At 40.0% G+C, this 26,312-nt stretch overlaps 1 protein-coding gene across 2 annotated transcripts in view; it reads right to left on the bottom strand.

The window, feature by feature from the left end:
• The window catches only part of Pfdn1 (prefoldin subunit 1), a 50,517-nt gene extending 25,434 nt beyond the window's left edge, over window positions 1-25,083 (bottom strand). For both annotated transcript variants that reach the window (XM_034517613.2, XM_076912796.1), the window contains exons 1-3: window positions 24,993-25,083; window positions 21,571-21,737; window positions 3,782-3,866 (exon numbers count right to left, since the gene is read on the bottom strand). In XM_034517613.2, the coding sequence (XP_034373504.1) occupies window positions 3,782-3,866; window positions 21,571-21,737; window positions 24,993-25,025 (285 nt within the window). In that variant the 5' untranslated portion in view covers window positions 25,026-25,083. The remainder of the gene's footprint in view (window positions 1-3,781; window positions 3,867-21,570; window positions 21,738-24,992) is intronic.
• Between the last annotated feature and the right edge of the window lie 1,229 nt (window positions 25,084-26,312).

Genomic DNA, 26,312 nt, shown 5'->3' with positions numbered 1-26,312 from the left:
TCCCAGCACCCATTTGGCAGCCCATGACCAGCTCAAGGTCTAGGGGATCTGGCACCTCTTCTGTACTCCTCAGACATCAAGCACATACATGTTATAGAGACATATATGCAGGCAAAATACCATACACATAAAATAATAAAATAAAACTAATAAGAAAGTTTTAAATAAAAAATTCAAGGTTGTTTTCAGCTGTTCAGTGAATTGAAGGCTGTGAATTTTAAAAAGCTACTAAATTGATGAACTCTTAAATGTAGCACGATACCGTTCAAAAGCATTTTGCCAATAGTACAACTTCTTACAGAATTAGAGTGATGGGTGTTGGCTGTTTATGAACCCACATCAAGTAGATCACAACCACCCATAACTCCATGGGCACTTGCACACACACATGCACACTCTACCGCTGCCACAGATGATTTTAGCGCATTGCTCAGTTCTAACGGGCACTGGGGGATTAATTAAGTCTATAGAAAACTACTCGGGCTAAACAGTCTGTAGGGTGTTAAGTTCTTCTTTCAGCTCTTTAGTTTTACATGTTATTTATATTATAAAAATAATAAATCTGCACTAATAAAAAGAAAAAAGTTAAATAGAAAAAAATTAAACATGAAAATATAATCATCTTGTTTTCCTGTATTCTTCCAAGTGTTACATGAACAACTCGGTATATATTATTTCAACTTTGTTCAGTATAAGTATTTTCACACATAATATGTATATACACACATATACATTAAAAAATAAAACATTATTCTCTGTCATTTGATAATTATCACTAGCCTGGTTTAACGTTGTAAATTTGTATTTGGTTTCTTGTTTTGCATTTCTCCCACTGTTGCAGGCTCTTATTGCCTCTCCAACCCCCTTGAAAATTATTTTTTCAAGACAGGGTTTCTCTGTGTAGCCCTGGCTGTCCCGGAACTCACTCTGTAGACCAGGCTGGCCTCGAACTCACAAACATCTGTCTGCTTTTGCCTCCTTCCTGGGATTAAGTGTGTGCCTTTAAACCCAGCCCCTTGGAAAATTAAGTATAAAAGGTAAAAAGATAAGACCAGGGGGTATAACCCTGCCACATAAGCCTGACCACTTAAGTCTGATCTCTAAACCACAGAACCAACTCTCAGAAGTCACCTGATCTCTACCCGTGTCATATCACATATACAAATTATTTTTTCACAAAATAGGCAATGTATACCTATAATTTATTCAACACAGATTATATAAAACAGAAATCTCACACTAACAAGACTCTCTGCAGGTAAAGGCACTGCCTAACAAGCCTGACAACTAACTCCTGCAAGTTCTCCTGACTTCCACACATAAGCCATAGCATATGCATGCCCTATCACCATATAAATAAATACAATTTTGGAAGAAAAAAATCATTTTATCTATATGCCCTAAATCATTTCCTTACAATAACCACTGCTTAACAATTTAAAATCTAGCTTTATATATCATTTAAAATATTCAAAAGCCAGAATGTTGGCATATACGTGCAATCTCAGACCTTGGGAAGTAGAGACAGGAAGTTCAGAGTTCAAGGTCACCTTCAGCTACATGCCAAGTTAAAGGCCAGTATGAATTAGAGAAAACTCAATCTCAAAACCATAACACAACAAAACGTAAACTTGTACTAATGGCTTCGGTTCTGGTTTGTTTCCATAAAATGATTAACCAAATGAGTCTGAGGAGACAGCTCAGCTGGTAAAGTGCTTGCCATACAAGCATGAGGACTTGAGTTCAGATCCCTAGCGCCTGTGTGGAAAAGGCAGGTGCGATGGTGTCCACCTGTACCAACCGGACTGGGGAAGCAGACGTGGATTCCTGGATTACTGGCCAGTCAGTCTAGTTAAATCAGTGAGCTCTGGCTCTCACATGTGTGTGCGTGTACACGCACACGCGCACACACAGATGGTATTTATTCATCAGGACAATTTTTAGATTTATTTACCTAGCTGCAAAAAAATTTTTTTTGTTTAACCTATATGAAATGGGTTGATTTGGGTTTTTCAATTATTTCATTTTTTTCCTGAGTGATAGCTGCAGGAGGGGTATTCAGGAGGGGTATTTAGTGCAAAGCAGCTGGGAGGCATAAAGGCTGTAGCAACCAACTGGGTACTACAGGCTGACAGGCTTGTTTCCTTATGGTTTCTGTTTTATTTATTTTACATTGTATCTTTTACACAAATATATTAAGTTAGTTTAAATTACCAGCCACGCTGGACAGTGGTGATGCTGCCCTTTAATCCCAGGACTCATGAAGCAGAGACAAGCAGATATTTGAGTTCAAGGCCATATTAGTCTCCAAAGTGAGGTCCAGGACAGCCAGGGCTACACAGAAAAACCCTGTCTCAAAATCCCCCATCACCAAAAAAAAAAAAAAAAAAAATTATATACATATATATTAAAAGTCAAACTAAAATAAGACTAAGAAATCTTTAGGTTTCTTAGATACTACATGCTCCAAGGCCACACTAGATCAGTGCCCCTGAGAAATCCCCACAGACTAGAGGGGCTGTCTCCCCAGTTCAGCAGAGGATTGAGTCATAGTCGAAACCACTGACTGCCTCAATAGTACTGACAGAAATTAGATCACATGACCTATGAGATCATGATGTATCCACCCTCATCACAGAAAATCTTGGTGCCTAAGAAACAGCCAATTTTCTGGTCTACTGTAACCTCTATGACATACAGGACAAACCCTTCTCCAAAGCCCCAAAGAAAATCCCATCAACGGTTGGTTCCAGCACGTGAGGAAACCTGAACAATGAACTTGAGTTTCCCTGCACTTTCCTATTCTAGCATCTCTTACCCAAGTTTTAAAGCTTTGTTTTCCTCATTGGTGCACACAACATCCCTCAGATTGTTTATTAAGTATTAATTAATAATTATTACTGCTTATCTCAGATAAAAGAACTGCATGTAAAAGAACAGCACAGAAGGCCCTCTAGCAGCTGTCCTACTGCCCGTTAGTCTGCCCATCGGCCAGGACCTACTACTTAAACAATGCACCGCCCTTTTGTTTATAGTTTTTTAAATTTATTCTTTTGTTTATGACTTTTTTTTTTAAAGAAATTGTCCATCAAAAGACAGCAGAGGGGGCTGGAGAGATGGCTCAGTGGGTTGAGAGCACTAAAAGCACTGACTAAACTTTCAGAGGACCCAGGTTCAATTCCCAGCACCCACATGGCAGCTCACAACTGTCTGAAACTCCCAGATCTGACACCCTCACACCGACATGCAGGCAGAACACCAATATACATACATACATACATACATACATACATACATACATACATAAATTGAAAAAAAAAAAGCAGCAGAGAAAATACATTCAGATCAACACCTTATCTTTAAAATTGTCCACAGGTTTTTTTTTTTTTTTTTTTTTAAGTTTTATTTCTTTTTCTTTTCTGGTTCGTTTGTGTGTTTGTTTGTTTGTTGTTTGTTGAGACAGGGCATCTCTGAGTAGTTCTGTCCTAGCTATCCTGGGGCTCTCTTTGTAGACCAGGTTGGCCTCAAACTCACAGGCTAGCCTTTGTCTCCAGAGTGCTGGGATTAACAGCATGTGCCACCACTGTCCAGTAACAGTTTTGCTTCTTACCTTCAAATACTGTCATAGATATGGCTGTTCCACAGTTTTAACATAATTAGGACAAATTAGGTAAAACCAAACTATGACCTAGACTCGTGTCGGCCATATTTTCATTTCATATAACACAAGGGGATTACCACTTTTGTCCCTGAAAGGTTATGGCTGCTGGGGCATACATACCTCCAGCTCTTTAATTTTTTCTTCTGCTATTTTCTGTTTGTCTAACAGCTGGTTGTGAATCACTTCCTTGGACTGCAGAATAAACCTAGAGAACAAAAGAATTGAAAGTTATACTACATGACTACTATACTCAAAACCAATTGTTAAAAACCATATTAACACAGGAGGCAAGTGCCTCTAGATTCAGGACAAAAAAACTGTTCCATCAAATAAACTTTGGAAACCATAACGGTTTTCAAGCCTTACTGGCCAAGAAAAAGTAAAGGGATAAAGGTAAATCCTGCTTTGTTATTTAAAGAACGTTCTGTGTTGAAAATATTTACAGATAGAAAAAAATGGCAAAAGCATTAAAAAGTCGCCATATAAGCTACAAAAATTTCCACTAACTTTTGAGTTTTTTGTGTAGACTTTTTAAAGCAGTATTTGTAAATTGGAGCGTCCTTCCATCTTTTTGGCTTTTTGTAACAGCAGTAACTCATGACCTTTCAAGTTACAATCGAGTACTGTGTTAAAAGATCAATGCCTTAGTGTCTATATGGGCTCCTTACACAAAGGCACTGCATAAGCCATAGTCTTTCATTACTATTCCCAGTGTGTGATACCTCTGCTAAGCTCAAAACACACAAACAGAAAATTTCAACTTTTTCCATTTTACAGTCAGGCATATTATTCACCACTGTTAAGGGTCCAAATATGGGAAAGTTTTATGTATTAACACTGAATTGTGATATTAAATTCATAATTCTTGCTGCAGGAAAAGGAAGAACAAACTGTTTCAGAGCCTCAAGGAAAAGAACTGAATGAAGTATTTCTTCTGGAACCATGGAAAAACTCCAATTACTCAAAACAACTTTCAAGATTATTTAACCTTGTTAAAATAGATTTCAAGAAACAATTATGATTACTTTTTAAAGGTAGTTTATTTTTTATATTCATTGTTATTTTGCCTGCATATGTTTCTGTGTGAGGGTGTCGGAGGGGTGCTGAGAATTGAACCTGGGTCCTCTGGAAGAGCAGCCAGTGCTCTTAACCACTGAGCCATTGCTGCAGCCCAACAATTATGAATATGTAATTGGAGTTTCACCTCTCTACACTTAAGGATTCAGCAGCAAAGAGCAAAACATTATCTTTTAACAAATAAGCCAAACAAACTGAGATATCAACATGTGATTTTTCTCTGCCGACTTCAAAGAAACAACAGGATGCCTAGGTAGGATCTCACCAAGAAACTCTGTTACCATGGATACTGAACAAAGGACATGCACAGAGCAACTGGAGACCTGACATCTGAGAAAAAAACTTTCTCTACTCCTTCATGAATACACCTTACTATACATATTAATACAGTCCCACAAACTTTTTCATGCCAGTAATCATTAAACTTCTTCATCCATGATGTCATTCACCCAGATTTTTTTTTTAAAGATTTTACTTTTATGTGTATGATAGGTTTTTTTGCCTGTGTGTATCTGTGTGCACTACATGTATGCCTGGCATCCATGGAGGTCAGAAGCGGACATCAGACACCCAGGAACTGGAGTTAGGGGTGGTAATGAGCCACCATGTGGTGCTGGAAAATGACCAGGGTCCTCTGCAAGAGCAACAAGCACTCTTAATGGCTGAGCCACCTCTCCATTCCTAAGTCTAGCTATTTTAACTGATGGTTCTTCATTATATCCTGGGAAGATGGTTCACGCTCATAAAATTATAATAATAATGATAAATTAACTGTAGGTCTTTCCCTACAGAATCCATCAATATCTAAACATTCTTACTGGACCCAAGAGACATGTGTTATTTCAGATAAGGCTGGGTCACGCTGAGGGGTTTTTCTCTTTCAGAATCAGGGAATGTTATTCATGAAGGCCTGTCTGAACTACACAGGGTCTTAATGACATGACATGAAAAGCATCACACAGGCAAGGTCCAGGAGTGGCTGATTATTGTATTCATGCACAATTTTCAAACAGCACTGACTGCCTACCACTGAGTAGTATTCTCGAATGAGAGTCCATTAGACATCAGCTTTCTTAGTGTCTGGGAAATTTTCAAGGCTAAGATTAGAGGGCAAGTCATTACTTTATGTGGCCTTTAAAAGGAAAGTTATCTGAACAGATACTAAATCCCTTGAGCAGAAAATAAAGTCACTAGAAAGCAAAAACAGTAAACAACAGAAACACGTTGTCCATGGCCACACATCCCTAAGGTCGCTGTGTCAGCCTGGCCAGAGCCAGCCAGCCTACTACTGTGAACCTAAAACATCTCAGTCATTCAGGATTTAACAAGATGAGTACTTTATAAGCCCAAATGTTTACCTAAAGGGGCTGTTGCATACAAAAACAAAATGTATGGAAAGTTGTTTAAGCCTTCAATTCAAAATATGGCACAGATTCTCTATACAGCCATTAGAAAGACTTCCAAAAGGCTAAGATTTCTGAAAAGTCCTTAGGAAATGAATTTCTATGATCTAAGAGGCAGTGAATTATTTGGAGACAATGTATCATGAGTCTTGTTATCACAAATATTAAGTACACAGTTTCCAGAAGAGAATCTCAGAGATCCTAACTGTTTCTATAAACAAATAGATAATAAAATGATTATAATTGAAAATATACCAAAAAAAAAAAACCCAAGGAAAAGAATTCTCCTGTGACAAATGATGAGAAGCCAGTGTACAGGTGACAGCTGGTATTACATAACCTTTATTAGAGTCATTGTTTTGAAAAGGACCTCCATTTTCACCTGGAAGCCAATGCCCTCTGGCTCTGCAAGGCCAGCTCTTAAAGACATGTGACCTTCTGTATTCACTTCTAATTTATTTGCAATGATGTCACCTGGATAACATACTTCTTGGATTTTCCCCCTCTATGAGGAACACCACAGGCTGTGAGTTACATCACACTACAGGGCTGACAGATGAGCTTCACTTTCTTATAATTCAGTATGGATCAAAAGTATTATGCACCTCCCAGAAATACAATTCATGACCAGATGCAATGTAGTTTGCTAGGTACACTCCGAAAGTATGGTCACCTGACCATATGCCCTTCAAAAGACAAAATGCTCACAACATTTTACTTCATCTGGATAGGTTTCTTAAAAACATCTTAATGGCATTTCATTTTCAGGACATCCACAAACTAAGTAGCACAAAAAGGGGTGAAGAAGATCAACCAAACTGGAACTAGACAAGGCGGTGTACACCTGTAACCCTGACCCTAGGAAGGCAGAATTAGGAGACCAGTTCAAGGTCACCCCTGGCTACAGAAGGATTTGGAGGCCAACCTCAACCACATGAGACCCTCGTCTGGAGAAGTCAGAGTTTCTAAAAGAGACTCTTTTAGATTACAAGTTAAAAACTTTGTTAAGTTACAAAGCAGAAAGTGGGTTTTCACCCCCAAAAGTCCCTGAGGAATTTTGGAGGCCTTGAGTATTTGCAATGACCAGAAAACAGAAAAGAACAGGTAAAAACAGACCAGCGTGAGGGTACACCTAGAAAAATCTTCTATTCAAGGCAGAGTCCCAAAGGGTTCCACCTTTTGCATAAGAGTACAAAAAAAAATAAATTTGCCTCTTTGTAGGACAATAAAACTACCTTAGGAGTGAAAAGAATAACCAAATAAAAATTATCTGTTAAGAATATATAAGCAAGCCTTTAATCCCAGTATTTGAGAGGCAGAGGCAGACAGATCTCTGTGAGTTTGAAGCAGCCTGGTCTATGTAGTAAGTTCTAGGACAGCCAGTGCTACATAATGAGACCCTCTCTAAAAACAAGCAGACAAAACAAACAAACAAACAAACATAAAAAAATATATAACCAGGAGCTGGGGCAATAGCTCAGTGGTTAAGAGCACTCACTGCTCTTCTATAGTACCCAGATTCTATTCCTAGCACCCACATGGTTGATAACAACCATCTATAACTCTAATTCCAGTGGATCTGATGCCTCTTCCAAACTCTGAGAGCACCAGACATGCATGTGTGCACATACATACATTCAGCAAAACATTCATACATATAATCTTTACACACACACACACACACGAAGAGGAGCTGGGGAGATGGCCCAGCTTAGAAGACAGCATACCGTTCTTGCAAAGGACCTGTGTTTGATGCTCTACATCCATGTCAGACAGCTCACAACCACCTGTAACTCCAGCTCCACTTCTGGCCTAACACATGTACACTTACCCATCCATAGACAAAATTTAAAGCAATAGGGACTGGAGAGATGGCTCAGCGGTTAAGAGCACTGATTCCTCTTCCAGAGGTCCTGAGTTCAATTCCCAGCAACCACATGATGGCCCACAACCTGTATACTCTCTTCTGTTATGTCTGAAGACAGCTACAGTGCATTCATATAAATAAAAAAATCTTAAAGCAATAAAAATTAATCTAAGTAGTATATGCCTTTAATTCCTGTACTTGTGAGACACAAGCAGGCAGATCTCTGAGGTCTCTACACAGCAAGTTCCCAGGACAACCAAAGCTACACAGAGAAATCCTGTCTTGAAAAACCAAAAAAAAAAAAAAAAAAAGATATTAAAAAAAAAAACTTTTTAAAAAAAAAAAAAAAAAAAAAAAAGCTGTACAGAGTGAGTGTGTCTCTATGTGAACAAGCATTCATGACATGTCCCAATGCCTCAGATTCATGGGAAGGGCAACACTTCCCCTGGTCTAACTGCAAATGCTAAGAAATGGCTGGTCTTTAGCTAAAAACAGTATCTGCAAAAAGTGTGAAGTAAAGCTTCCTCCTCCTTGATAACTGAATGAACAGCTCCCAGACACTCCCCTACCTACCAAGGTAAGATAGCCCACGTCTTCCTTCATGCTGTATACAACAAAAGCACTCAGTATCCAGGATGCTGGTGCACCTCCATCTGAATGTGCAGCCCATCCAATGTAAATCCCGGCTTTACATTACTTATGTCTGTCTTTCTTAAATCTCTCTTTGTTCCCACTTAAGTTTCTAGCACTAGCCACAGGAACCATGACGATAACCAATAACCATAAGCTAGCTTTCACAGGCCAAGGTATAAAACAACTATAGACGCCCAAATATGTTAAGATCAAAGCTTACTTTACAGTTGCTCCTAGTTAGACAAATGGCATAGTTCAAGTTAACTATAAGAAAGGCTAATAAAATGTACTCAAGGGGCCAACAAGACAGCTCAGCAGGTAAAGTAATAGCTTTGGGAGTCTGAGGACCTGTGTTTGATTCTCAGAACCCACATAAGGGTGGAGAGGAAAACCAACCCTCCAAGTTGTTCTTTGTACTCATGGCACAGAATGCACACATGAGAATCACACACACATATACACACACACACACACACCTACATACCTGAATTTTAAAAAAAAAAATCACTCAACATAGGGGCTGGAGAGATGCCTTGTGTTACGCGCGATTGTCGTTCTTCTGAGGACCGAGCTAAGTTCCCAGCACCCACACTGGCTAACAGCCATCTACGATACAGCTCCAGGAAATACAACGCCCGCTTTTGGGCTCTGCAGCCCACCCCCACGCCCCACCCACATGTGTCATAAACATTTACATAAAAATAAATAAAAACAATTAACCATTTCTTATTTATGTAGAGTAAAAAAACAAATAATAAAACATACACAAAAAAAGGCCTTAAGTTCTCTAAGGTAGGAGAAAAAGAAGAGAGAGGAAAGAAACAGGTAAAGAGATCATGAGCTTGCACTTTCTTCTTTTGTTTGTTTTTTGAGACAGGGTTCTCTGTGTAGCCCTGGCTGTCCTGGAACCTGATCTGTAGCTGGCTGCAAATCCAGAGATCTGCCTGCCTCTGCTTCTTCCCAAATGCTGGGTTTAAACGTGTGTACAACCACTGTCCAGCAGAACCTGCACTTTCTTAAACAAACCAACCACCACTCTCAAATACTCGGCATCCCAGCCAGTTTCAAAAATAAACACACACACACACACACACACACTGGACAAAGTATAAACTACTGCAAACTAAAGATAATGACAGTCTTAAAGGCAGCCAGAGAATGACACATTATTTAAAGATAAGAATTATAACATAAACTATGCAAGAAGACAATGGTGTGACATTTTCAAAGAGCTTTTTTAAAAAAAGTATCACCCAGGTGAAAATATACTTCAAAAATAAAAGAAATTAATACAAAAGCTGAGAATATTTATCTTGGCAAACATATGCCACAGGAACGCTACAAATAGTTCCTCCACCACGAGAAGGGTAAGGGCTGGGGACATAGCTCTGTGGCAGATTGCAGCCCTGCCTGACATGTACAAGACTGCAGGTTCAATCTCCAACACTTATAAACTGAACATCCTGCCTCAAATAAATGAGACAGAATGACTTTCTGAACAGGACACCCCACCCCCAAAAATCATGGGAAACAAGATGCTATTCCATTAAACTACCTTGCTGTTTGAAACAGGATTTCCTTATGTAGCCCAGGCTGGTCTCAAACTCCCTATATAGACAAGGCTGGCCTCAAACTCACAAAGATTCACCTACCTGTTTCCAGAGTACTGAGATTAAAGATGTAAGGCACCATCCCCAACTCTACCTTGATTTTTGAGACAGGAACTCTCACTGGAATCTGTGACACACCAAACAGGTTAGGCCAACTGACCAAAGAGCCCTGTGAACCATCTGTCTTTGTCAGACTTGTAAGTATATACCATCATGCATGTCCATCTTTTTATCTGGGTGCTAGAGATTGAATTCAGGTCTTCATTTGCTTATTTGGCAGAACTTTTTCTGACTGAGCTATCTCATAGACGGATGGATGGATAGATGGATGGATGGATGGATGGATGGATGGATGGATGGACGAACAGATGGACACACATACATACATACACACACTTTAAAATGAATACTAATTTTTGCAAGGTGAAGAAGTATGGTGACAAATATATTTAATCCCAGCACTCGGGGCCTGAGACAAGAGAACTATAACTTCTAGCCCGCCACAGCTGCAGTGAGAGTCTTCCTCATCTTTATTTAGTCCCAGCACTCCAGAAGCAGGGCAAGTGGACCTCTAAATTCGAGACCAGCCTGGTTGTTATGAGTGACTATCATCCAAGCAAATCAACTGCCATCTTAGAGAGTTCAGTTGTACCCCCGGCAAAGAGATTATCCAAGCTGGGTCTGTTACCTTTTTACACCACCTCATGGAGGGGGAGGACCAGAAGATCATCACCTAAGTATCTAGCCACCTCACTGCCTGGTGTATGTAACTGTCACTTAATTGCATGTGGCCTCTGAGACGTGTTAGATAGACCACGGAAGATGAGAGGAGGGGGCTCCATCTATGCAGCTATAAGGATACCCTCATCCTTGCTGGGTAAAGGTTTTCCAGGTGCAGTTTGCTAAGAGATGGGGCACCCACACCCCTTTAGGTAACCCCAATAAATTCATTGGTTCTCCAGAGTGAACTCAAGCAGAATGAAGCTGTCCTTGGGACCTTAGGAAAAGGGGCTAACATTGCTTATTTCTCCTCCTGGGAAGTAATTGTAGCAACATAATCTACTTAGGAAGAGACATACAGTGACTTTAAAAAAAAAAAGTAAAGCAAAAACAATAAGGAAACTTTCTATGCTGATGGCATTTCTGTAAACATGATAAATGCTCCTAAAACTTGCCAGATTTAAAAAAAAAAAAAAAAAAAAAAAAAGAATGCTCCAAGATTTGGAAGCTGTGAAAGGACAGAAAAGCCACTGGCTGAAGTGAGGGAGACACAGACGCAGCAGCATGGCTTATTCATAAAGAGCAAGAACTTCATGAGATGTGTATTAAACCACCGACAGAGATGTAGACAGCTGGATAAACAAGTTCACAATGCGGGAAGGCAGTCCGAGTTAAAATAAAACTGTGGGACTTGTCAGGATGTAAGAAAGCATTCGGAGGCTGGTGATGTGGTTGAGCCATTACAAGGCCTGCCTGGTATGCAGAGTCCTGGGTTCAATCTCCCAATAGCATAAACCAGGTGATGGTGCATGCCTCTAATCCCAGAGCTTAGGAGGTAGAGGCAGGAGAATCAAACGTTTAAAGTCTGAGCTTGGGAAAGTGCTTGCTCTGCAAGTTTAAGGACCTACATTCAGATCCTCAACACTCACAGAAAAAGCCTGGTGATGCACACCTTGTGATCCTAGGGCTGGGGAGGCAGTCAGGGGGCTCCCTGGCGCTAACTGACCAACTAAGCTTGCTAAACTGGTACGTTCTAGGTTCAGTGAACTGAGGAGATGGCTGAGAAGATGGCTCAGGTGGTTAAAAGCATTTGCTGCTCTTCCAGAGGACCAACATCTTCACACACACACACACACACACACACCTGCATGCACATATGAACGAATAAACACACATACACAAATGGAACCTCAAGGTCATTCTCAGCTATAGAATAAATGCAAGGTCAGCCTGGGCTGTGTAGAATACCCTATCTCAGAGGTTGTTTGGGGGAGGGAGGAAAGGGGGAACAGGAAGACAATAAAACATAAGACAAGAGGGGAGAAAATCTAATTGATGAGCCCAGGGTCAATCTAGTATTTACAAATGTGAAGGAAAAGAAAACAGGAGAGTGAGAGGATGCTGGTCAGGTCCAGAGGAAAGACAGGGAGAAAATATGGCACAGCTGGGCTCCTCCCTGAGGGTCAGGTCAGGGCGGAGAGTGCACTCCAGGGACGAGATGTCCATGGCTCCTTGAGGGCCCCAATCCCACCTACGGACATTCTGTGTTCGAGATAAGTAATGTACACTGCAAGGTTCAGTTTGTACTAATTTAAAAAACACTGTCTATTTTTAAGTCAAAACCATTACTCCTGAAATGGAAGCTGTAGTACGTTAATCTATTTTAAAACAGATGTTTATTTTGGGTTACTATCTGGCATTCTAAGTATTCTGGTAAATAATCACCTCTGATGTTTACCACTTTTCTTCTGGCCTCATCAAACCTCAAATGTTGAAGTAAATAGTAAGAAAGCTTACTCCTTTTTTAAAGATGTAATCTTTATTTTACTAGTAGATTAAAATACAATACTGGAAAAAATATAATCAAGGGTACGAGTACTGATGAACATATACAGGCAGAAAGCCAATAAAAGAACAGGAACCCATCAAAAAAGTTTAAGACATGTCAAAAGTCATTCAGAAGCATACAGGTTATACACTGGAAGCTGGTATGGCAATCCCAGCTCATGGAAGTCTAAGTCAGGAAAGCCAACCTTAGTTTGAAAGTAGCATGATCTACATGATGAATTCCTCCAAGTCAGGCTAGGCTACAATGTGAGAACATGTCTCAAAATGAAGCAAAACAAAACAAAAAATAGACTGCACATTGTCATCCAAATCTCTTCGCCTCAGCAAACATAAAAAGATGGGCAGAGAGCAGTCATGCGTTCTTACATATTTAGAGATGTTTTTAATACTAGGCTCTAGATGCTTGAAAGTTTTGGTATCAAAGTAATTTAAGTCCACTTAAATTGCTTGATCTTCCAAACATCTGCTCCATTTCAAAGTAACTGATATGCCTCTAACAAGAGAAGCAGAGGAGGGCTCAGCAGGTGACTGCCACCAAGTCTGGCCACCTGAGTGTGCTTCCCAGGACCTACATGGTGGAAAGGGAGAAGTGACTCAAGTTGTCCTGACTTCCACGTGTGCTCCCACATATAAGAGACTAATTAATTAAGTAAAATGATTACTTTTTTAGAAAAAAAGGGAGATAGGGGCTGGAAAGTGGCTCAGTGGTTAAGAGTTCTTGCTGCAATTCCAATGACCCCAAGTTCAGAGGCAGCTCCTAATCACTTGCAACTACAGCACGCACACACAAACTTTTTAAACACAAGAGGAGAGAAGTAATAAGAATTCCTTTCAGACTCAATCCTTTTGTCTCAGCTTCAAGTACCCAGCAATGGATTACACACTGCACCATCACTCCTAGAGCCCAGCAATTTTTGATACAAGTAACAAATTATTACAAACTATGTATGCATACAATGGTTTGAGCCTCTCATGCTGGGTCAGTTCTTTCAAGTCCTTTTTGGGTATTTCATTAAACAGGCTACAGTCCTTGATATAAGCCTTTCAGCCATCTCATTCAAACAGATTAGACAGCAAACTGTTCCTAAATTTATCACTATGACATAAGTGGCAGCTAAAATCAGAAAATTCTTTAGTACAACTTAAATTTTACTTTTTCTTCTCAAGTTAACTAGAACGTGATTTCTCAGGAACAAAGTAACACAGGTTGCTACAGGTCAGTGGTACTGACCCAAACCTGAGGTAAGTGCATTGATTCTTGTTTATCATCCACTTCACTTCACCATGTTGCTGTCAGGGTGCTGAATAGCTGCTATCTTCACGGGACAGAGGCAGACTATGTTTAATCCTTTCTGTGGGAGATAGTCTTTTTTTAAAAAGCTATTTCTAATTATTTTGTTGTATGTTTATTCTGCCTGCATGTATGTCATGCACCATGTGTGGGCCTTAGCTCATGGAAGCCAGAAGAGGACATCAGGTCCCCTGGAGTTATAGATGGTTGTGAGCTACCATGGAAGTGCTGGGAATTGAACTTTGGTCCTTTGGAAGAGCAAGCAGCCAGCGCTCCCAACCACAGAGTCATCTCTCCAGCCCCCATCAGGTCTGGTGATGTCAGGAATTGTAGCTGCTAAGTACCAGAATGAATGGATTACACTCTTTAAAAACAGAAGAGAGAGAGAGAACAAGAAAAAAAGAAAGAAAGAAACAAACAAACTTAAAGCCTGAAATAAGTAACTCCATAACAAGGATACATTAAATAAAAATTTATTTTAGCACACTTGCACTATTTAAAGAAACTCCTTTTTCCTTTTAACAATTGATTGTAATTAGCACATTTTCAAAATTAATTTCCTGTGTTTCAGTGAGAATGTTTACATTCTGGGAAACTTGGGAGGGGAAGACAGGAAGGAATTATTAAAGTCTTCTTTTGCAGAAGAAACATGACTATGTAAGACTTACGCAAATGTCTGCTAAGCTCTGAGACCTAAAAACAATTATGTCACTGTACACAGCAGGAGGACAGTCGTAATGAGCATCAAGTTTTTAAATCATTGACAACTTAAGGAAATTATGATTACTCAAAAGTCCCCTCTCTCTGGAGTCCTAAATCTGGGAAGAAGGAGATGTGCCCATCTGGGGTTCTATACATATTCCACATCAACAAAACTGAAGTCATTTTTCCCACACAACAGGAAGTGTTGTTTTTCTTTCCCTAAGAACTGTGAGCAATGACAGCAATGGCTTTAAATGGCTCTGTATAAAAACACAGGGAGGGTGAGTCCTGTCCCGTCAGTAAGAGTAGCCGAGCAGCAAGAGCCTCTCTTCTTTTAAAAATAAAAATATTTTAAAGTAAAAAAATAAAAATACTACCTTTTTAAATTATCATTACAGCTGAGTGATGGTGCACACCTTTAATCTCAGCACTGAGGAGGCAGAGGCAGAGGCAGGTGGATCTATGAGTTCAAGGACAGTTTGATCTATAGAGCAAGTTCCAGGACAGCCAAGAGTACACAGAGAAACCCTGTCTCAAAACACAACCCCCACAAAAAAAAAAAAAAGAAAGAAAGAAAGAAAGGAAGGAAGGGAGGGAGGGAGGGAGGGAGGGAGTGAAAATTACCTTTACATTGTTTTCTAAAGCAAAAAATACAGGTTACTCCCTATGGAAAGAATATAAAAGGAACCAAAAGTATTCTACACGTTTTTCCCATCTGCACTTAGCATTAAATATCTAAACCTGGGGCTGGGAGAAATGTTCCAACAGTTAAGAGTGCTGGCTGCTGCTCTCCCAGAGGTTCTGAGTTGAATTCTCAGCATCCACATGAAGGCTCACAATCATCTTTAACTGTAGTTCCATGGGCTCTGATGCCCTCTTCTGGTGTGCAGACTGTAGATACAGACAAAATACATAGACATATAAATCTTTAAAACTAGCAATAAACAAACCAACCTGATTCTTGTGAGACCAACAGTAGCTATGTTTATTGTATCTACAGCAGTATAAACAATGCCAACAACGTTTGCTGGGCTATGCTTTCTAAATATCATTTCCTAATCTCTTGCAAATAAAATACGACTTTCTTCAGCTTTAAAATTACCTCACTTAACTGGAAGGTAAACTTTGTATAGACACATGAAATTGTAAAAGGGTTGCAAACCTCAGATGCACAACTGTCATATCTATTAATATTTAATGTAAGAAAACTACTCGTCCTACTTTTGAGGGATGTCACAAGTGAAATCGTGTCAACAGTTATACTAACAAGTAAGGTAACATTGTGAATGTTATGATTTTAAACAAAGGGCAAATCAACTGAGCTGTGATGAAGAGTTTAGACTTCTTTATCCTAATTAGTTGAAAATTTGCTTGAGTTTTCAGAGCAGCTCTTGGCTATCTTGCACCTACCTACTATTTAACTCTCTACCTATGCAGCATTTAACTTAAGTTTATGCTTCTAGATCTTTCAACCAACAAAGATCAACCATAAAATTACTTCAACAAGTAGAAATAGCCACGCTCCCCAACAGCAGCCTCTGCATTGCTAGACGCTTATCCAGCTGGTAGATTTATACCATTGTTCATTCTTAGTTCCTTAAATGTAAAAAAATACCCACAGAATGGAAGCATACCTCTAAATGGTTTAAATATGGCACCAAGTTATTTTTAGTCAAGCTTTAAAAAGGGACTTATCATTCTTCTCAAAGGCTAATCTACTCAAGTTGCTCCCATGTTAAAAAATAAAAATAAAAGGCCAATTTATCTGTTTTGAAAGTTAGAAATGTTATTTATGCACTGCTCCACAAAATGTTAAGAGAGTCCTCACATCAAATCAAGGTCAGAATCATGCCTATTGTTTATAAAAACTAAGTCTTTTCAAGCACTAGGATGGTTACATGTTATCTATGTGTACTTAAATATAATTCTTATCAAAACATTGAAGTTATATTTTCAAACTTCTCATCCTATACTATACAGAGTGAAAAGGAAAACTCACATGATTAGAAATTGTTTATTTGGGGGAGGGGGACAAGAACTATTCACATCACATTTATTTGAAATCTGGATTCCCTCCTTGCACGATAGAAAGATGCAAAGACAAACACTTCCAAATAGCCAGACAGATCATCCCACAGTTGTAACTTTCATCATGCTTCTCAAAGCGGAGTGGTGAGATCAGCTCACAAACAGCTTAAGCAGCAGAACTAGAAATCGGTGGTAGTAGTATCAGGCTACATAACAGCCTCTCCGAAGAATATGAAGTAAGAGAACGAAAATGTGCTGGCAACGACCCAAAAGACGGACAGCCACAGCTTTGAGCGATGAAGCTTGGGGCTTACAGTGGAGAGCAATCCATCCTCCCTGACCCCACAGCTTGGCTTCCCTTACTTTAACCCCAAAATAGCCACACAGAAGTTATTTAACACTACCAACCTTCTCTCTAAATAGAAGCTGAAGGGCATGTGGGCTTGCAAAGATCTGCTTAAATACATACATACCCTGAAAAGGGAAATCTGTCTTCCAGCTATGTGAGGATGGAAAAAGTCAGACAGGATAATACTGAAATTACACTGTACAGAATAGCCTTTGGTCCCCCAAGAACTGTGCCCACAGCATCATTCTCAAGTTCTGGGAATTTCTTTGTGGTCAGTTTTGACACTTTGAAACTGACTCGCATTGAAAATTAGTCAACTTTCTCAAAAGAAGGAACCCTATCAGATTAATCAAGTCAGATCAAGCAATTCTGTTAAGAAACAATTCCTCTACTTTAGTCGAAATGTTACTTTATTTGTTTGTCAGTTTTGAGTCAGTATTACTTTGCAACCAGGCTAGTCTGGAACTCCCTCTGTAGGCCAGAGTAGCCTGAAATTGAACAATCCTCCTGCCCAGCTCCGGAGTGTTAGGATTTAAAGCATTCACCACCACTTATGGCTTTATATATTACTTTTATAATTCCATCTTGACCAAATCATATATTAAAATAGGATTATAAATTCTAATTCTTGAACCTCTGATAACTTCTAAGCATAGCTTTTCTCTAAGGAATCAAGAAGCTGAGTATGTCAGTGCAGGCAGGCCTATAATCCTAGCACTCAGGAGATAGAGGCAAGAGGATCAGGAACTCAAGACCACCCTCTGCTACAGAGTTTAAGGCCAACCTGGGCTATCTGAGACCCTATGTCAAATAAACAAACAAAAAAGAACCCCCCCAAAAATGCTGTTATTTTAGGCTAAAAAACGATCAGATTCACCTCATATCAATATGTATTTATTTAACAGTAAATAAATAAAATAAAATAAATAAATAATAATAAAATAAAAACAGTCCTAGCAGCAGGACCTGAGGCTAGACGGGCCGATTAAAAACGGAATATATGACCATGAATGTGAATGTGAGGCTAACAAGATTAGATTCTCCCCTATAACGACTGGGGATAAGCAAAAGGCTCTGTGAGGGATAATGGATTCTGGCACCGTGAAGAATGGATGTGAGCAGGCCTGGGAGGAGAAAGAACAAGTGAACTGATCTGCAGGATCAGCCCTACCTACGGCCAGGGCCAGAGACGGAAGCTCTACATTATCTCAGGCTAGGCTGGGCTACATGAAACCTGTTCTACCTCAAAAAAAAAAAAAAAAAAAAAAAAAGGTTGGGAATGCAGCTCAGTGACAGAGCATCTGACTAGCATGTATGAATGAAGTCCCCAGTTCAACATATAGCACTCCAAAAAAACAAAAAAACAACAACAGTAATTGTGGGTCAAAAGAAAAGTAGAAAAATCTGCTGCAGGCTCTAAAACAAAGCAGGGTTTTGGATTTTAAAAATCTTGTTTCAAAATACAAACTATGGGGTAAAGTCACATGATCAGAATTCTCAAGTAGTACTTAAAAAGTAAAGGCTGGAATTAAAGAAATGAATAACAATGAGACTCAAGATTACTCAAGACCATAAATTCAGAAGTAGGTATTCCAGGGTTAGCATCAAGAAACAGAACATCCTCATGACCAGACTGGCACTCAGCAAGTCTCTCCAGCCCTGTGGCACCAATACTCTGTCTGGCCGAGTAACAGACTCACTTCACCTCACATGCCCTACAATGCAGGGCAAACTCATGCTGAATGAAGTGCAGAATTCAAAGCTCATTTTAAAACCAAGGCTCATCCAAAACTCTTTGCACACTTCTCTTAAGAAACATAATTTATATGAAATAATACCATCTATTATTAAGTACCCATATGTAAGCCTTTAAACTCTGTAATACTTGGCATGGAATACAATCTATCTGTAGAATGTTGGACAATATGAAAAAAGAAAACTAACTCCCACAACCTAAGTAAAATGTTTACTAAATGTCATTATTCTAAAGAAATATAAAACTTCAGGGCTGTGGATGCAGCTTAGTGGCCAAAGACTTGTCTAGCATGCTCAAAGCCCTAGGTTTGATTCTTAGAATCAAACATAAAACAATTTAAAATTTAAAACTTTTTGAAACTTGGAAACATTGTTTTCAATCAAGCACACAGGAGTGACCCTAGCCCTTAGAAGATAGACAGTCAGATGCTCAAGGTCTCTGAAGCTAACAGGAAGCTAGCCTGGGCTTCATGAATCCTTCTCATAAATCAACAAAATGTTGAAGGGTGGTGGGTACATATAATCCCAGCACTCAGGAGGCAGAGGCAGGTGGCTCCCTTCTAGTTCGAGGCCAACTTGGTTTAAAAAAAAAAACAAAAAACAAAAAAACAACAACAACAAAAAACTTTATAACTTTAGCTGTTATTAACAAAGGCTAAAGTAATAGTGTGAATCACTGTTTTAAGACCTAAGGATATTCAAATTAAGGAATAAAATTACCCTGCAGTGAATACCAACAATACATTTCTCGCTACATGACACACAATCAAGGATTCTACTTTCTCCCATTCTCTTCTGTGCCGTTAACAACCTCACAAACTGGAACTAACACTAAACACCTGCAATCCCAGCACTCGATGACGGGAGGCAGGAGGACATGGAGTTTAGTCAGCACTCGGTGACGGGAGGCAGGAGGACACGGAGTTTAGTCAGCACTCGGTGACGGGAGGCAGGAGGACACGGAGTTTAGTCATCCTCTACTATACAATGAGTTTGAGGCCAGACTGAGAAACAGTAAGAACATCTCAAAATTAAAAACAAAAACTCATGAAAGGGACTCTCGTTCTCTTAAAATAAGACAAAATGAGAATTACAAACTAAAGAGAAAAGGTATGCGATTCATTTAAGAAAGCAAATCAGACACTTACCATCACTTCTCTCTTAGAAAGAATGAATTAGTCACGGGAAGGGTCACCTTGTCATGATGTCATTCTAAAGTCATTACAGAACTTTACACATGTTATGCTTCCTCCCAGTCAATCACAAAAGAAGTCAGCCCAAGACTGAGGTCAAATTCCATTCTAACTAAAAGATCTCCAAACTTAAAGTAAAGGCCTATCTAGTCCATAATATTCAAAGGCCAAATACAGAACCCCTTCCTCCCCACCTTAAAAAAATGTTCTTCCCACTAGCTAACTGTAATGGAATGTGGCCCATACACAAGGGCTTTCCCAGTCTTCATTTTCTCAGAAAACAAAGAAAACTTAATCTCTCTCATAAGGAGAGTATGTTTTTTACAGAAAAAAAATGTAATGTAAGTGGGTAAATATATTAGCAATCAGGGCTTTAAGCCCTTTCCCTGCTAACTAGCCCACCCCATTCTCAGGAGTGCTCTTCCTTGCTCAATAACCTGTCTCTATTTCCACTCATTAAGAATACTTTGAAATGGGCTGGAGAGATGGCTCAGTAGTTAAGAGCACCGATTGCTCTTCGAGAGGTCCTGAGTTCAATTCCCAGCAATCACATGGTGGTTCACAACAATCTGTAATGTAATCAGATGCCCTCTTCTGGTGTATCTTAGAACAGAGACTATGTACTCACATACATAATCAGATAAATAAAAATCTTTTTTAAAAAATGCTTTAAAATAAATAAATTACATTGATAATTGGTATGAAGTGTAAATTAGTGGGCACCTACACTCACTCGCAGAGACCAACACATAGCCATACCATACATACATAGTTAATAAAAATATTTTTGAAAGGGGAGTGGCTGAAGAGAGAGTTCAGCAGTTAAGAGTTCTAGCTGCTCTTGCAGAGGACCCAAGTTCAGTTCCCAGCACCGATATCAGGAGGCTCACAACCACCTACATCCAGTTTCAAGAGATCCCACAACTTCACAGGCATGGGCGCAGGCACAGGCACACACCCATGCCCACACAAATTCATGCCCCCAAAGAGAGAGAAAAAAAAAGAGAGAAAAAAAAAAAAAACCCTAAAATTTAAGAAGATACATACATACAACCACCTGGGGTTTTACTCCTTTTTTTTTTTTTTTTTTTTTTAAAAGAAAGCTTTTGCAGGGGCTGGAGGAATGGCTCAGTGGTTAAGAGCACAGACTGCTCTTCCAGAAGTCCTGAGTTCAATTCCCAGTACGAACATGGTGACTCACAACCATCTGTAATGAGATCCTTCTTCTGGTGTATCTGAAGACAGCTACAGTGTACTCACTCATATAAATAAAAGAAATAAATATTTTTTTAAAAGAAAGCTTTTGCAAGTTATTTCTATATTTAACCCAAATTTTTTTAATTAACCCAATTTGAAAATAAACAATTCCACCCTTTAATTCACCCAAAACTTCTCACAAGAAAACCCTGTGAAGGACAGACGTATTTACTTACATTCTTCCTACACCTTCATACATGTTGGTCTCGTCTACTAGCGTCATAATCTCTGTGTCCGTAAGGTGTGCGTGCTTTTTCGTTCTGTTTAACTGTTCAATCTGTATGTCTGCGAGCTTCACCTTCTGTTGAGTATCAATAACTTTGGCTTGAAGCTCTGTGAAGGCCTAAGAAAAACGAGTGTTTGATTTAGTAAGTTAAACTTTTAAGTCAAAATTAGAATTGTTAAAACAGAACATGCTAACCAGACAAAGCTGTAAATTTTACTAACATAAGCATAAATGAAGAGTCAGCAGAATTGTAACACTATGTAAATTCTAAATGTACCCTATTCATTGACGTGATCAATATGAGCAAGCAAAACAAATGTGCACTAAAAAAACAGCCATATGTCAAGTAACCAGAGAGTAATAAAGGGATAAATAAAATATTCAGGAGATAAACCCAGAGATCCAAAGCAAGAAGCAACTTATTACAACCTACAACTGTATTACATAACTAGAATCCAAAGTACCTCACATTATTTCAAAATCCTGGCTGGAGAGCCAGACCTGGCGTCTCCCATCTATAATCCTAACAACTGGGAGGCAGAAGCAGGAGGTTCAGGAGTTGTTTGGGACTGACACTCATAAGGCCAGACTGAGCTACAAGACACCTAATCTCACAAAAGATTTTTTTTTTTTTTTTTGAGCCAGTGAGATTGACTCAGCAGATAACGGCACTGTCCACCAAGCCTAACAACCCAAGTTTGATCTCTGGGAACAACATGGTAAGAGAACACTTGAGCACACTTTTACATGCACACATGAATATTTTAATATTAATTTTTAAGATAGATAGACAGGTGGACAGAAAGACAGAGGTCCACAAGATAGCTCAGCATGTAAAGGTACTTATTACCCAGCCTAACAACCTGAGTTCCATCCCTGGAACCTGAATTCACATGATAAAAGGAGAAAACATTTTATATAAAGCTTTCTATATAAAGCTGAGATTTACGTATCAGGCACAGAAATGTATACTTTTAATCCCAGCACTCAAGAGGATCTCTTGTGATTTCAAGGATAGCCTGGTCTACCTACATAGTAAATTACAGGCTAGTCCAGGACACATGTCTCAAAAAAAGAAAAAGAGAAAAAGAAAATTTTAAAAGGCTGAGATTTGTAGCATGAGAGAATGCTGTATACGGCTAAGTTTATGTTTCAGGACAAGAATGGCAAAAAGCAAGATTCACATACTTAGCATCCCCAGAACAGTAACAAGTGGCTTCTTTTATTAGGAACAGCCATTTCAGCTGTCCTATTGCTTAGGCAAAGGTTAACCAGAGGCAACTACTTAAGATGTTACTTAAGGGAGCTAGGGAAACAGTTCAGTCAGCTGATTTAAGGTTTTCAGGACCCAGAAAGCAAGCTGAGGGAGCTGATGGGATGGCTCAGGGATGGCTCAGGGGTTAAGAGCACTGGCTGCTCTTGCAGAGGACCAGGTTTGGTTCCCAGTACCCACATGGCAGCCCACAACCACCTGTTAACTACAGTTTCAAGGGGACTCAAAGCCCTCTTCTAGCCTGAGAGGGCTGCACACATATGATATACAGACATTCATGCAGGCAAGACACATACATGCAAATACAACTTGTTGTTTAATGCTAGGCATGGAGGGGGGAGGGAAGAGGTGGGAGTGGGGGGAGTTCCTGCAGCTCACTAGACAAACAATCTAGCCAAAGTGGCAATCCCTAGGTCACAGTGAGAGGTCTTGTCTCAAAAAACAAAATGAACAGTCCTCTCCTTGAATGCAGGAAGCCTTGAGTGCAAATCCGAGCACTGGGGAAACTGGGTGTAGGGGTGCATGCCAACTATATAGCCAAGTTCCAGGACAGCCCAGGCTACAGGAGACCCTGTCTCTTGGGGAAAACATAACCAGAATCTGGGCCAGTAGATGGCTCAGCTGGTCCAGAAGGCCTGACACCAAGAGTTCAATCTCCAGGACCCACTTCATAAGAGAGAACCAACTCCCAAAAGTTGTTCTCTGACCTCCACTAAGCACTTTGCAAGCATGTCTACACACACACACACACACCTTTTGAAAATGTTTCTCACCTAAAAAACCTACTGACCAAAAAGGGTCACAATAATACCAAATTCTAGACTTGGTTTTTAAAATGTGTTTATTATTGTGTGTGTGAGTATTAGTGTACTAGGGTGTGCCTCTAAGACATTAGAGAACAACTCTGTGCAGGTCTCTCCTTCCAGCATGGGTTCCTGGGATAGAATTTAACCAGGCAGGCCACCTGGCAAGTGTCTTCACCCACTGACCCATCTTGCTGCCTGGGGCTCAATCTTTTAAGACTTTTCTTGCCAGGGACCCTAGCATATATCTGTTATCCTAATACTCAGAAGGCTGCATCATTGAAGTGCATTAGGGGTTCAGGGCCTGACCAAACCAAACCAAACCAACCACAAACCAAAAAAAACACTGTAAATTTACCTTTCAAGAAAAGTACATTTAAACAGATAAATTCTAGGGTCCTCTCTAATTACAGCTAACTCTCCACAAAGAAAGCACAGTCAGGGTCCGAAGACTGTTAAGTAGCAAAAATGTTATGTTTCCAATTAACAACCCATTTATAAACCAGCATTTGATTCAAGATTGTAATTCCCAGAACTCAAGAGGCTGAGGCAGAAAGACTGCTGGGAGTTCAAGACCAGCCTGGCTACAAAGTCCCAGGCCAATCTAGAACACACTGAGACACGGTCTCTTAAAAAAAAAAAAAAAAAAAAAAAAGCAAAAATGACAACAAAACCATTTCTCAGCAAGGGATTGAACAAAATGATGATGAAGAAGAATCCATTTCCTCTAAAAAAAAAAAAAGGTCTTTTGGAAAGCTTACTTAGCGAGCTCCTTACAAAGGTGATGGGGAAGAGAGAATTAAGGCCTTGACAGGAGCATTGCTATAGCAGTGTCTGGTTTTCTGAGTTGTGTATAGAAGAAACTTGCAAGGTATGGTACAGAATAAACGATCTAAAAGCAAAGGTTGAACTTGGAGTTTTTCAAATCAAATGAGGAAACCAAACTGCAGGTGCTCCTGCAAGTCCTCTGACGGGCTGTCTTCAGTTCTTGCTATGAAATTGGGACCCCGACGGCTCCAAAACACAGAGAGACGTCTCTGAAGTTCCAACATAAGGACACACTGCAGCCCAGCCCGCGCGCGACCCAGCAACCTAACCCACCCGCCCGAAGCGGCTCCTGCCAGCAAGAACCTCCACCTGAAGCAGAGTCCCGTCTCAGGGATCCGGGAGGCCAGACACCGCCCCCTACAATCTCCTTCCTCCAGCCAGACGCGAGCCTCCCCCGGCCCCTACTCTTGTCCCCACTCGCTTCATCATTCAAAGAGAAGGGTCTGTCTGCTGAAAAACCCCCTTTACCTTCTTCAACTCCAGATCCACGGAGGCGGCCATATTGAAGCACTCTATGCGCCTGCGCTAGAGGCAAGCCGGAAAGGGGTGGGGGAAGGGCGCTTTCAGGTTTTAAGCGTAGGCTTCCTTCTGCGCCTGCGCAAAAGTGAAACTCAACTAACCCAGGTTTTTCTCACTCTGTAATCTACCATTCTGTAGATTGTACTCTACCATTCTGACATGTGACCCTGAACATTGAAATTCTGATTATATTTGATAAACGTGTAACTGCTGACATGAGGCTCGCTCTTCTCTTCCACGCACAATTAGACAAACATCTTCATTTGGGCTGCGGAATTGAAGCAGGTTTGTGGGTCATCTCATCAACTATTCATTCAGTCCCTGTGCTGTTAGGGACGTATAAAGGTCCCAGCTTTGGGCATGCCTATAAGACCAATAGAAGTATGGTTCAGCTAAAACAGAACTTAATTCTGCTGAAGCCTCCTCATATATCTTCTAAACACAGTGCTTCTCAAGACAATCAGATTCCTGGCTGGGGTATAGTTCAGTTGGCTTGCCTCGCACACTCGAAACACTGGATTGATCCAGAGTACCGCACAAAACAGGTATACTGGTGCATACCCGTGATCCAAGCGCTAGGTAGGTTGGGGCAGGAGAATCAGAAGTTCAAGGTCAGGTCAGTCCAGGGAATAAAGGTGCTTGCAACGAAATAAAGTTCAGTCCTGAGATTGCAGAGAACTGATTCCCACACATTATCCTCTGACTCCCTTCTATGTTTGTAACCACACACACGCTTATGAATGCACGCATACACTAAATAAATTCAAAATTTAAATTAAAACTAGGAACTGGAGAGATGGGTCAGCAGTTAAAAAGCATATAGTCCTCTTCCGGTGAACCAGAGCTTGGCTCTCGACACACATGTTAGATGGCTCACAACGACCTGTATCTCTAGTTCCAGGAGAATGCACACTGCTAGCCTCTGCAGACGCCTGTATTTACACGCACATGTAGACAAAATTAAAGATAACACGAATACATCTTTTTGTTAATTAAAAAACTTCAAGTTATCTTCAATGGTATAGAGCACTGGGGCCCAGCTTGAACTATGTAAGACTTGTCTCAAAGAACCAAAACTAAAAACTCAAAAAAAAAAAAAAGATGAGGATCAAACATGGTGGCCTGTTCCTGTGATCCCAACACTGGAGAAACTGAGGCAGAAAGATCATCATGAAATTGAGGGCAGTCTGGTAGTGATTCCAGGCCAGTGTAGGCTGTTTATACAGGGACACCATGCCAAGAGACAGGGATAGGATTCATACTAAGATC

Source organism: Arvicanthis niloticus, chromosome 14 (assembly GCF_011762505.2).
Source record: "Arvicanthis niloticus isolate mArvNil1 chromosome 14, mArvNil1.pat.X, whole genome shotgun sequence".
NCBI lineage: Eukaryota > Metazoa > Chordata > Mammalia > Rodentia > Muridae > Arvicanthis > Arvicanthis niloticus.
The sequence above is the reverse complement of the archived record's forward strand: the minus strand, read 5'-3'. Positions and strand labels throughout refer to the sequence as shown.